The sequence below is a fragment of the Syngnathus scovelli genome, chromosome 20 (assembly GCF_024217435.2).
Source record: "Syngnathus scovelli strain Florida chromosome 20, RoL_Ssco_1.2, whole genome shotgun sequence".
In the NCBI taxonomy this organism is placed as follows: domain Eukaryota; kingdom Metazoa; phylum Chordata; class Actinopteri; order Syngnathiformes; family Syngnathidae; genus Syngnathus; species Syngnathus scovelli.
In genome coordinates this window covers 10888231-10900256 of record NC_090866.1, presented here as the reverse complement: position 1 = coordinate 10900256, position 12026 = coordinate 10888231, and the positions used below count along the sequence as shown (strand labels likewise).

The 12026-nt window shown below is 51.0% G+C and overlaps 2 protein-coding genes across 7 annotated transcripts in view; both read right to left on the bottom strand.

The window, feature by feature from the left end:
• The window catches only part of col12a1b (collagen, type XII, alpha 1b), a 34340-nt gene extending 25586 nt beyond the window's left edge, over window positions 1–8754 (bottom strand). For 3 of the 6 annotated variants that reach the window (XM_049757697.2, XM_049757696.2, XM_049757694.2), the window contains exons 1-12: window positions 8406–8753; window positions 7474–7583; window positions 5342–5458; window positions 4657–4800; window positions 4517–4564; window positions 4181–4444; window positions 3528–3695; window positions 2929–3102; window positions 2553–2843; window positions 1812–2414; window positions 493–771; window positions 137–412 (exon numbers count right to left, since the gene is read on the bottom strand). In XM_049757697.2, the coding sequence (XP_049613654.1) occupies window positions 137–412; window positions 493–771; window positions 1812–2414; window positions 2553–2843; window positions 2929–3102; window positions 3528–3695; window positions 4181–4444; window positions 4517–4564; window positions 4657–4800; window positions 5342–5458; window positions 7474–7546 (2437 nt within the window). In that variant the 5' untranslated portion in view covers window positions 7547–7583; window positions 8406–8753. Of the gene's footprint in view, window positions 1–136; window positions 413–492; window positions 772–1811; window positions 2415–2552; window positions 2844–2928; window positions 3103–3527; window positions 3696–4180; window positions 4445–4516; window positions 4565–4656; window positions 4801–5341; window positions 5459–7473; window positions 7584–8196; window positions 8266–8405 lie in introns of all 6 variants that reach the window. The other 3 variants (XM_049757692.2, XM_049757691.2, XM_049757695.2) reach the window with 3 other exon arrangements.
• A 411-nt stretch (window positions 8755–9165) lies between these two features.
• cox7a2b (cytochrome c oxidase subunit 7A2b) lies at window positions 9166–12017 on the bottom strand. Its single transcript, XM_049757804.2, has 4 exons — window positions 11862–12017; window positions 10954–11043; window positions 9661–9745; window positions 9166–9340 (listed from the first exon to the last, which is right to left on the bottom strand). The coding sequence occupies exons 1-4, from the start codon at window positions 11976–11978 to the stop codon at window positions 9288–9290; spliced, it is 345 nt and encodes a 114-aa protein (XP_049613761.1). The 5' UTR covers window positions 11979–12017; the 3' UTR covers window positions 9166–9287.
• Window positions 12018–12026: the final 9 nt, after the last annotated feature.

The following is a 12026-nucleotide window of genomic DNA, read 5'->3' as shown; positions in this document are numbered from 1 at the left end:
GTGTACACACAACAGACACAAGTAACGTTAGCAACGGCGCTAACAGCAGCGGAGGCGTCCGGGCTGGTCTGCGTTAGCTGAGAGCTGCTCAGGTGACAACGGATTCCCGCCAACTTCTCCAATTGCGTCATCTCACCTTCTTTGGTGGTTCCTCGCGTCTGCAGCGCCGGTCCGAGGCCGGACGCGTACTCGGCGTTGACGCCGAGCTGGTAGGGGGTCCCGGGTCGAAGCCCCCTCAGCACGAGGGTGGGCTCGTCGCCGACCGTGAAGGCTTCTTGCTCGGGACCTTCCTCGCCCAGGGGTCGGAAGGTCACGCGGTAGCGCTGCACGGCTCCTCGCGCCGGCTGCCAGGACACGCGGAAGCTGTCCGTGGTCTCCTGGGACACTCTGGCGTTACGAACCGTGCTTTGTTCTGTCGGAGTGAAGAAGAAGGTTTTCATGAATTCAAAGGAACGCTCGAGGCTTCAGAAGCAACGCAGCTAATCGACGAACCCTCTAAGGTGGTCTCGTAGCCGACGAGGGGCAAACTGTCGCCTCGGTCGTACTGAGCCGAAACGTTGACTTGGTAGCGGGTGACCGGGGTGAGGTAAGGCAGGACGGCGGTCAGCGTGTCCCCGGGGACGGACATGGACACCAAATGGCTGTCGGGGATGTCGGCGGGTCGAAACTGGAGCAGGAAGGACTCGGCGTCGTTGGCGTCCATCCGCCACGAGGTCCGGAAGCTTCTGGGAGTCACTTCGGAGAAGTACAGGTCTCTGGGCTGGACCAGACCTGAAGAGCAGAATGCAGATGATCTTCCTGCTTCTACTCCATTTTTTTTTCTCCAAAACAAATGATCTGTTGTTGCATTTAATTTGAAGTAAGATGATCTTTTTCGCAAGTCTGAACATTTTTGGGAGGGCGCGGCATCCATTATCTGCATCTTGCCATGAAGTAGCAAATGGAGATTAACTTTTAGAAGGAGCTCAAGTGTCAGCCTCACAAGAAGCCAAAAGTCTTGTAGCTGCCTGCAGCAGGCTCGCAAACGCGGCCATGGAGCAGCTCAAGGTTTTGTTTTTTTCCGGCTTCCCTCGTGGACATCGTCGCACAGAAGTCCGTTGCTATGCACATAAACACGACTGAAAAGAACAACAGATGAAAAGAGGAAAGTGTCCCGAAGACAGATGTGGTGGATCTACACGCGATCCGTGTTGACAGACACATGTCGCACATGCCAGATTTACATCGGGGGCCCGTCCCGCAAAAATTCTGTCAAGTCCCACTTGACACAATATCCAAAAATGACGTCACTGGAGGAATGTGAGTCACCGTGGCTCCTGGCAGAGCAGAAAAGAAAAGCGCTGCACTTTGTCTTTCCCTTTCAAAAGCGCAGACGCTGCTTGTCGGAACTTGACGAGCAGATGGCGGCCCGGAAGGAATGCTCGTCTCGCTGCGTTGTTTATTGCCCTGACGTGCACCCTAGACGGCTCGAGGCGGCCGCGAGCGCCGCTTGACCCTCGCGTGACCTTTCCGCACGCCGGCGGGTCAACATGTGGGCAAAACGTTAAGAGCGACGTGTGTGTGTGCGGGGATACATTCGGGTTTCGTTTTCAGGGAGTGCGAACGGGCTGACAATCGTAAAAAAAAAAAAGAAAAACATGCACAAAATCACTCAGCGCAGTGAAAACATGGAACAAGTCAACCGAGTGTCCAGATGGATGTGATGTGTGCAGTCAGCAGACACGCTACAGCATTCCACCGCTACATCGGCCATTTTAAACTCAAGGTGCAGTACCGCGTCGTGCCACAAGGAAGAAGGTAAGATGGCTCACGTTTTTGCTGGATGTTGCGAAGCTCCTGCTCGATCCTCAGGCAGATGGACTGGGTCAGCTCCTTGGAGATCCTCTGGAAGGCGTCAAAGTCCTCCACGGTGTACACGTGCGTCTCGGCCGGGTCGTTGGCGATGGCCTCCAGCTCCGAGCGCACGGCGTCCTTCACGCCCACGGCGAAGATCTCCACGTCGGCGTCCCTCAGGTTGGTGGCGGGCTGCTGGAAGGCGTCCGAGGACTTGCCGTCCGTGATGAGGATGGTGACGCGGGGAACGTTGTGCCGGGCGCCCTTGGACAGCTGGAAGATCTTCTCCCTCACGTAGGTCATGGCTTTGCCCGTGTTGGTGGAGCCGCCGCGGTACGGGAAGGAGCGCACCGCCTTCAGAACGCCGCTCAGGTCCGAGTGAGTGTTGAGCAGAAACTCGGTGTGCGGGTCGCGGCTGTACTGGACCAAGCTGATCTGGACCTTGTTGGGCCCAATATCAAAGGTGTTGACCAGAACCTCCAGGAAGGCTCGCACTTTGGCGAAGTTGGCCAGGCCGATACTGTAGGACCCGTCCACCAGGAGAACCACGTCGGCTTGCACGTCCACGCCCAAGGAACACTCTGACCGGCGCCGGAACAAAGGGACTCACGTGAAATAAAAGCAAACGCCACAAAGGCAGCTCTCGTGATCGCCGCTGCCTTGACTTATGAGTAGAATGTGTCCCGTGACTACGCTTGTAAGTCAAGACGGGGACTCACCCACAGACACTTTGACGGGCTGCGTCCTCTGCATCAGGACGGCGGGCTGGCTAGGCGTCAGGCCTTTGAGTGCAAACAAGTTGATCTGGTACTCCGTGTCCGGGGTGAGGTCTCGGGCCGCCACCGAGGTTTGCGTACGGCCCACGTACAGCTCGTGGCGCTTGGCTCCCGCCGTCAGGGGGATCATCTGCAACTTGTAGCCCGAAACGTCATCGCTAGAGGCGCTCCAGCGCAGCTTGATGGTCTTGGACGACACCTCCTCCACGTGAAGATTGGAGGCGGGCTCCACAGCTGGCGGGGAAGCACGGACGCCATCGTCACGGGCGCTTTGCAAACTTTAGCCCTCCGAGGGCGGACTTCAAATTTCAACACTGACCTTCTTCCCCGCTGACGAGGGAACTGAGCTGCTCTTCCACGCCGGCGCACACCTGACTGACGAGGTCCTCCCGAATATCGCGGATGTCCACCGAGGCGGCCACGTTGAAGACGTGACTCCAGTAGGGAGCGGACGCCAGCGCCCTCATTTGCGCCTCGTCGGACCGCTGGAAGCCTGCCAGTTACAATTTCAACGCAAATGTTGGAACACTTGAACGCTCGAATGAAGATTTTCAGCAAAAGACTTGCTCGGCAGCCCTGGAAAAGGTGCGAACGTGAAAGCGGGCTCCCGCAATTAAGCTAAACGAGGTGCGAAAGCGTTCCTGATTGTTTTCACGTGTGTGTGTTGAGTGGTGAGGGTAGCCCTGTTGTTTTATCTCTTCCAGCTGAAGATGAGCCGAGTGTTGATCTCCCGTCGGTCGCCCCGGCGACACAGCCCTTTGTGTATCCGCGTCCGCTCAACCCGCGGAAAGTTTGACGCCGCTCGCATTCCAGCTACGCCGCGGTAATGCCCAAGGAATCCGAGCGCGATTGCGCCATCGGGAAGGAGAGGAAAGAAGTGGAGAGGAGAGAAGGTGGCCCACGGCGGCGGCGGCGTACCCACGACAAAGACCTCCACGCCCTCGCTCTTCAGACGGCTGGCCGAACGTTGGGCCGAGTCGTCCCAGTCGCCGCCGTCGGTGAGGATCAGTGCCACTTTGGGGAAGGCCGTGCGGGAGCCCGCCGCCTCGCTCAAGGTGTTGCTCAGCAGGTAGTCCAGCGCGGCGCCTGAAGACAGCAAACATCAAATAAAGAAATCACATCAAGTTCTTTTTACAAACAGAGCTTGTTTTTTTTTTTTCATTTTCTCTGCTTTTTGGTGTGAAACACTTTGTTGATGAGTCGCTGCCAACGACTGGGAAAACGATTCAACTTGAGGTGGCGAAGGAACTTGCGACATATTTCTTTTCTCCCATTGACTCGCTGCTTTCGATTTACTCATTAGTCAAAACGAAGGCTGTGCCAATAAGTGTGTGTGTGTGTGTGTCTGTGTGTGTGTGTGTGCGTGTCTGTGTATGCCCAAGTGCAAAAGCAGATGCGGAACATATTGCTGACCTACTTCTTCTCCTTTCAAGACAGCTCATAAATGGAAAGGGAACTCCATGCACTGACTGGACACTACATTAGGCACACCACCAAGATCCAACAATGTCGTTGCTCCGCCCCCATCGCATTACCGATTTTTAAAGAAAGTTTTTGTTTCTAATCCGCACCTGTCCTGGCGTGGCCGTCGCGGATGTCCAGCGCCCCGATGGCTCGCAAGAGGGCAGGTCGGCTCATGTGTCGGTCCAGCGAGAAACCGGCGGGCCCGGCGCCGCCGTACTGGAGCACGGCCACTCGGGTCTTGTCCGGGCCGATCTGGAAGGCGCCGGCCACGGCTGCCGCCAGCCCGCGTGCGTTTTTGAAGGCGGCCGGGTCCGAGGCCCAGGACCCGGCCAGCAGGACGGCCACGTCCGCCACCGCGCTCACGGGACATTCTGCAGAGAAAACAAGCACACTTGAGGAACCGCCTGAGGAACCTTTGCGGCTACCAACTTTCAGCAACTTACTTGCGGTATCTGCGTCCGGTCTTCTCGAAGGTCCTCCTCCGGACTCGACTGCGAGGTTGGATTGCAAGAGTTGGCAGATGAGACAAGTTGACGTGACGATGTGGTGGAAAAAGCAGGACGAGATGTTTGGGCCAACTCACTGGTGATCTGTCCCGAGGCGGGAAGACTCTCTTGCGCTCCGGCGTAGGCGTAGATACTGACTTCATAGTCCACGTCTTGACTGAGCTCCGAGATGGTTGTGGACGTGGCCGACGGTGCCAGTGCAAATTCTCGTACGAGTTCTCCTAAAAAAAAAAAAAAAAAATGTCACAAATGTCTTTATTGACAATAATATTAGGTTTAACCTCGAAAGTTTTGAAGGCGGTCAATTTAGATTCTTGACATTCTGTTCTTAATGACAAAATGAACATATTGTTTGTAATGATTTTTTTTTAGCTCCAATTGGCAGTTTAAATTTAGACGACTGAAGCGTGTAATGTTAAATTAAAATGAAACAAAGGTCATTTTGCCTTTGCTGTGATCCCAATGATAATTCCAGCTGTGAGATGTTTGAATGCTGTCAAATGAAAATGATTTAAGGTGACTTTGATGTGTCGCTTGAGGCCAAAAGGCGTTGTGGTTATAAAAAAAAAAAAAAAAGAAAAAAAAGAGAAAGGGTTGGGCAGTGGAATTGCTTTTCCCTGGAGGCGTGTGGAATAATGCTTTGCTTGTGTGTGCGTGGCGGCCTAATTGCAGGGTGCGTCCCGCTCGCTCATTAGTGCGGCGCGCGGTGAAGGCGGGACGGGACGGGGCGAGGACGGGACAGGACAGGACGGGACGGCCCACCTGAGTCAGTAGTCACGTGTATCCTGTAGCCGTCAAGGTGCGAGCGCGGCCTTGTCCACGACATCTGCACCGTCCGCTCGTCGGCGATGTGAAAGGTCAAATCGGACGGCGGCTCCACTGTGCACAAAAAGAGCAAAACAAAAACGTGTTGAGGACGGCACACGCGCGCGTTTGTGTACTTTTGTGTTGTTAGTCGGCATTCCGGGAGGTGACAGGCGGCTAGAGCAAAGAAAGGCCAACATCAAGATGAGCAATTTGGGCTAAAGCAGGGGTGTCCAACATACGGCACGAGGGCCATGAGCGGACCGCTGTTCGCAATCAAGCGGTCCGCGGCACCTCCCTCAATTTGCCCGTTTAGTTCCGGTCTTAGTCCCGGTTTTGTATTTGTGTGACTGTCTCGTTTGGACACCCCTGCTGCGTGATGAGACGTTGAGGCTTTTCTTTGCCGTCACACATGAAAATGGTTACAAGATGTTTTCATGTTTTCAGAACGGACATCAATCCAACACTTTTGGAGTTGAATTGACCAACTGGCACGTTGGTCCGCGTCCGTCCGGACGCCTTCTGCCACGACCGCTACGACAAGGAGCAGAACTGTTCTTGGTGAGGGGGGTCAAAGTGTCTTTTGGTGAGCAAACACACAACACAAATGTATGTGATGACAACACGACACGTGTACATGACAAGTTGCAGGCTACAACTTGGGAGACAAAAAGGCTCATGTACACAAAGACCCCGTGTTCTTTGTGGAATATTTTAAGGGGATATTCTTCAGGTTGGCGTGGAACGTACACACGCTAGCTAGCTACTTTGTTTTTGTTAACACTTTTTAAATCTCTCCTAAAATGACGACAATTAGGACTCTAGAATGTGAGTTAGCAAATAAACTATCTAGCGGCTAATGAAACTTCACAAATGCAACATTCCACACTTAGCGTTAGCAACATGCTAGTAGACAAATACACGATAAAAAGACAGTCAAGTCTTAGCTTTTTGAGAGTAAAAGTCTAAAAAAAAAACTGTTCTAGAGCAAATTCCATTACGTTTTCGCTTTTTTTTTTTTTTTTTGTCCACCGCCAACCGCAGCAGATGAAGAATATCCCAGCAAAATATTGTCGTGAAGTCCGGACGGAGATGCGGACTTGACCGGGAAGGTGACACGACGGCACGTGACGATGCGGAGGAAGCACCAACCTGACCATCGTTGCTTCTGCTTCCCGGGATAAAAAAAGCAAAATTGTCCAGAAGACGCACGCCGCTTGTCCGCAGGCTGTTTATTGTCTCTTTCAAGCTATTCCGTCACACCATCGCGAGGATGAACACTTAGGCCTACTATGCTACTTCATGTTTCTTCATTCTGCTCACACTTGGGGGGAGAAATAATATTCGGGTGGCATTTGGTGGAAAAAAAGTTGATGAAGCGCAGCAGTATTGTCGAGTGTATCGCGCACGGATGGAGTTTATTAGTCGAGGCCGCGGGAGGTCAGACAGAACAGGCGCTTTTTCTTTTTCCTGCTCATTCTCTCCCGAAGGACACTTTGGGAGAAAATAAGCAGACTGATTTTTGTTCCCCCCGTCGGTGTTCAACTTGTGGAAAAAGATGAGTCGAAGTCATATTTAGTCTTCGCGTTCCATGAGGAGAAATCACCCGGCAGGAAAATTGGCTGGTCGCCTGAGGGCCACTTTTTTTTTCCCCCCGCTGTTTTTTTTTTCTTCGTTTTATTTTTGCACAGGCTCCACAGAGACTCTGCACCAGTGCGCCTCTCGGTGGCCACGTGGAGAATTGCACACTGGAAGAGGGCAGACAGTTTTTCTATCTGTCGGTTGCAACTTGTCTTGTACGATAAAAAATATGAAGCATCAGATTCATAAACGATGAGCAGCATCAAATACAAACAGAGCATCACTTCAACATTTTTAGCAGATGACATTTGGAATATGAACAGCATGTGTTTTTTTTAAAGATCAGCAAACTTAAGATGAGAAAACATCAGTAAAAAAAACAACATTTCAATCACACACATTCTCACACCAACTCACTTGAATGATCGCTTTCTTTAGTTCACAACAACGCCAAGAGACACAGAGGTGAAAGGTCAAGGGGGGGCAAGAGGAGGAGGGGGAGGTCTTACCTTGGTCCTGGGCCGAAGAGGCGAGCACCAGCGCCAGCAGCGCCGCGGCCACCAGAGGCAGCCCACTCTTCATTTTGGCTTCCTGTGGCTCACCACAGCTCGGACGACGGCTGCCAACAGCACCGCCGCCACCGCCACCGCCGAGATGATGACGACCACCGCGACATGTGAGGAGGAGGAGGAAGACCAGGGCGACATGTGAGAACGCAGGAGATGCTGCCGCAAGAGTGCAAAGGGGGAGAAGGGGAAAGAGGAGCACAAGGAGGTATAGGAAAGGAAAGATGAGGAGGCGGGAACGAGGAACGAGAACAAAACGGGCGAGAAAAGAGGAGAAACGAGGAGGCGCTTTGAGAAAAAAGAAAGAAGGAGAAAATGAGGAGGACGGAGGAAGAGGAGGGCTGGAAGGAGAAGGAGGAGGGATGAGGAAAGAACGGGACTAAGGAGGTAATTGCAGGAAGGAGAAAGAGAAGGTGTAGGAAACGAGAGAAGGGCGGTATGGAAAACAGGAGTGCGACAGGACCGTCCAAAATCCAGCATCTTATTTGATCATATGAAAATATCTTTAGGCATTATTTTCTCATCTTCCCAAATCCCCCAAAAAGAGCATTGTGCCTGGGTGGATGAAGAATAAACTGGGGAAGCAAGAAGAAAACGGGAGGAGAAGAAATAAAAAGAGCAAGGAAGGAAGGAAGCAAGGGAGGGCAGAAGAGAAATTCTGTGTACCTGCGCGCGGACGTCAAATGAAATATTTGAAGAGGGCAACTTTTCGACAAGCGCTGACACAACTTTGCCCTGCGCGAGAGACGAAGAGCAGCATGAAGAAAAGAAGAAAAAGGAAAAGTCGGCGGCGGACGTGGAATTAGCAGACGTCATCACATGCAGACATATGGGAAAACGTCATCAATGACTAACGGATCAGATTTGTCACCAACCTGAAGTTCGCTCTCCAACTTTTCACCCACCGAGAAGAGGAGGAAGATGATGATAATGATGATGATGAAGAAGAAGGAGGGGGGAGGAGGAGGAAGGGGAACTCGTGCGCTTCTCGGAGGTGTTCCGAGCTTCTGGTCGCAACTCGGCGGGCGTCGTCGAATTTTCCTCCAAGTGGGCCGAGCCTCCCCTCCGCGCCCTATTTAAAAGGGGGAGGGGGGTTAAGGGGGCCGGTTTGCCCACCCAGCGGACCACAAACACCAAAGTCACTCTAGGAAACTTTGAGACGTCTCACATGCGCTCATTGTTTTGTGCCGATTCAGCACATCAAGCAAATTACTTCCTCTACTCACAAAAAATATAAATCAAAATTCATTCATCAAGACTTGTAAGTTGTCACCTTGGCAAGAGCAAACCTTCACGTGGTCGACAAAGGTTCGAGTCAAGACGAATAATTGCTCAAGTCTACGCGATGGCGCCCTCTCGTGGCCACCGCCAGAAGCGCGGCGAGGAGCTGGCTGCCAACTTCGTCTGCAGTACTTGACGACGGTTCCGGGATGTCTCCACCAGCAGGAAATATGGAATGAGGCCTCCACGTTCCTTCCGGGGACCCACTTGACGTTTGTGAAACATCCGCAAACATTTACCAGGGGAAAAACAAAACACAAAAGCACCTCTTGCATAATGCTCAAGGCAACTAATGGAATCAGCATTCTCAGGGAAAAAAAGAAAATCGAATCAAAAGACGGCAAGCGGCAGCAGTTGGCTCATGAGACGTTTAATTGATCTCGCACAGAAATAAATATTGATCCCATGAACATGACAGGAACAACATGACTATAATCGTTATCACACTCAACAGGACGTGAAGGTGGAAGTCCAGCCTACTTCCAGGCTTTGGCAGCTTTCAGGAGCTCGTACATCACGTAACCCACACCTGTGCAGCGCAACACAAGAAAAAGTTTGATTCAGAATCCCCCAAGCCCCCCACCCGGTGCAATTTAAGAAGGCCAACAGACGTTCCGCCATGCCAATGCTGTCTCGTCTTTTTTTTTTTTCCGCCTTTTGCGTACGTCCCCAAGATCACGCTCAATCAATCACAGGCTCAACCACGCTTCATGTTCCAGCGCTACAATTTATGTTACTTTTAACGTCACGTCATCGGCGGAGAATGAAAACCGGCCCGCGTCCTTATATATACAAGAGGTGAAAGGTCAACTTGCGGGAAGTGTCATTATGTGCTTTGCGCTGCCTCACCCAACACGGTGAGCGTCATAGTGGCTCGGTAGAGCACCGCGTCGGCCACGCCACCTTTCAGATGCACCGGGATGCCGTTGTCCTCCTGACACACACACACACACAAAACAAAAACACGGATGAAAGATAGCAACAGGTTGGACCGTCGGGAACACGTTATCAAGGTGAGCCGCAAACAACTGTGCCGTTTGCGTCGGCGCCTTTGACTGAAGCCTCCAAAGATTTTTGTGGCCGCCAAAGCAAGCTAGCAAAGCAAACACATGTATTGCATTTCGTGCTGGTCTGCTTCCCGATGACAAAACGCCTCTCGTCTGGAGCGGGAGATAAATAATGAACGATTAGGAATCGATGGCAGCGGCAACGACGGAAGGTGAAGCGGCAAAGCGGTCGTCTGAGAATGTCGCGCAGGAAAAAAGACAAGCATCACACGTTTGCGTCTTCTTTTTTTTTTCCATCTTGTCACGGCTGCGTTGATTGACGGCGGGGGTTTTGGCGTCCTCGCTGTCGTCTGCGCGCGCTCGCTCGGCTTTTGTTTTGCAACGACGAGACAGCGGGGTTCAAACCCAAAATGAGAAGCCACCGAGTCATTCCGGCAGTATGTCAAAAACGCTCGCATTTCAAAAGCATCCTCACCAGTCAAATCTGTTTCCAAACTGCAAACAGGTGGGATTTTTTTTTGGTTTAATGAATAACACAGCAAAACGACTCCACATTGAGCAAAACACAAATATGCAAGGAGGGTTGTCCCAACATTTGAACAAACAAACATTCTTAATTCACATCCTTTTTTTAATAACAGTACTGCTAATTTCCCTTAGCCTCTCAATGGCATTTCCCATCGTGTCCTAGCATTAAGCTAGCAGAATTTTATTATCGTATGCTTACATGTCAACATAAAACGTTGAATTATGCGAGTCACTTTTCCAGTAAACTTCACCTCGGAGTGACAAACAGCTTGAAGCAAGCACGCCTTGCATCTTATATGGAAAACCGAGCAATCGCGGGAGTCAGAACAAGCAAAAAAATCCACGGCTGGGTCATTAATTTTCCAAAGAGGCCACGTGAGTAAGTGGAACGGTCGCCGAAGGCCATGCCAACATGCTAACCTCAAGTATGTTCCACATTCATTTCATGGACTCATATAAAGCATGAGGCTGTCTGCGAGCTGCTACTTGTGTACATCTTGTTACAATTACCAACAGTACATCATCAGCAAGAAAATTAGAAGCAGCGGATGAACGCGAGGCCTCGCTTGGACGGCGGCAAAAGGCGGATGTGAGGCGTGCCAGGTACCTGGAAGAGCTTCTGGTTCTTGGGGACCTTGTTCTCCACCGACCTCCGAGCGGAGCTGCATAAGGTCCGCCGCGCCACCTGCTGAAGCGCCTGGGAATGACAGAACGAGGCTATGTCAGTTCTGGATGTTTACAGTTGACAGTAGAAAAGACTGGAGCGCATGTAGCACATGCTCGGGAAAATAGAGATCAATCTTCTGGATCTGCTTGCTTATCTTTCTTTTGATGCCTTTCTATGGAACGCCATACTTTTGGCAGTGCTGCCATCTAGTGGAATTCACGGCGCACAGCCATTTGTAATACAGTTGAAGTGTTTGAAATATTTATTAAAGCACGTTTTGGATACATTGTACTTAAAGCAAACTATTTTAATAGATAGATTTTTGAAAATTTTAAATCCGGAGTCACACCTAAACTCGGTGGCCACAATTCGGTGCCTTTTTATCCGTTATAAACTCAAAAGTTTTTTCTCTCTTATTCTTCTACTTTCTGAGCTCATTTCCTACATCAAAATCTTGACCATTTCAAACGTAGCAAGTGTTTGAGTATATATTTTGAATAAAGGTAAAATTTCAGTAGAGGAATCACGCATTATTCCCGTGGAAGTTGATGCAAGTAAATGCTAAGAATAAATTTGGCATTACGAGAAACAAAGCAAATGACAAGGAATACTAAAGCTGAACGTGCACTTGGGAAATAACGATTAAATTGACAATAAAAGCTGATGTGATCGAAATTAAAAACACTCAAGCGAGTTAGCGCGACGGTATTAGCAGCCTTTGACCCCTGGCCGACGCTAAGTGGCCCAGCGGAGGTCAACAAACGAGTCCTGGCGAATTCCAATCCTCGCAGAAACACCGGCAAACATTCGCAAAGCCAAACGAGCTGTTAAGTCCCAAAAAGACTCACAAAAATGCTTCGGTTCATCTTGGCTGCTCTTCTTTCTCGCACAAGGACGCCTGAGACTTCCGCTTGTCGCGCTTCTTCGTCTGCTTTTCTTCTTCGGGTACATTTAGCAGTGCGCATTCAAGACATGCTCTCTGCTGCCCTCTAGCGGCTTTGTTGGAAGTGCAT

Excerpts from the sequence above, each read along its gene's own strand:
- cox7a2b (XM_049757804.2), bottom strand. The coding sequence starts at position 11,978 with ATGCGCACTGCTAAATGTACCCGAAGAAGAAAAGCAGACGAAGAAGCG. Across the intron at positions 9,746-10,953 it reads AGAACCAGAAGCTCTTCCAG|GAGGACAACGGCATCCCGGT; the intron begins GTACCTGGCACG and ends TGTGTGTGTCAG. Across the intron at positions 9,341-9,660 it reads TATGACGCTCACCGTGTTGG|GTGTGGGTTACGTGATGTAC; the intron begins GTGAGGCAGCGC and ends TGCGCTGCACAG.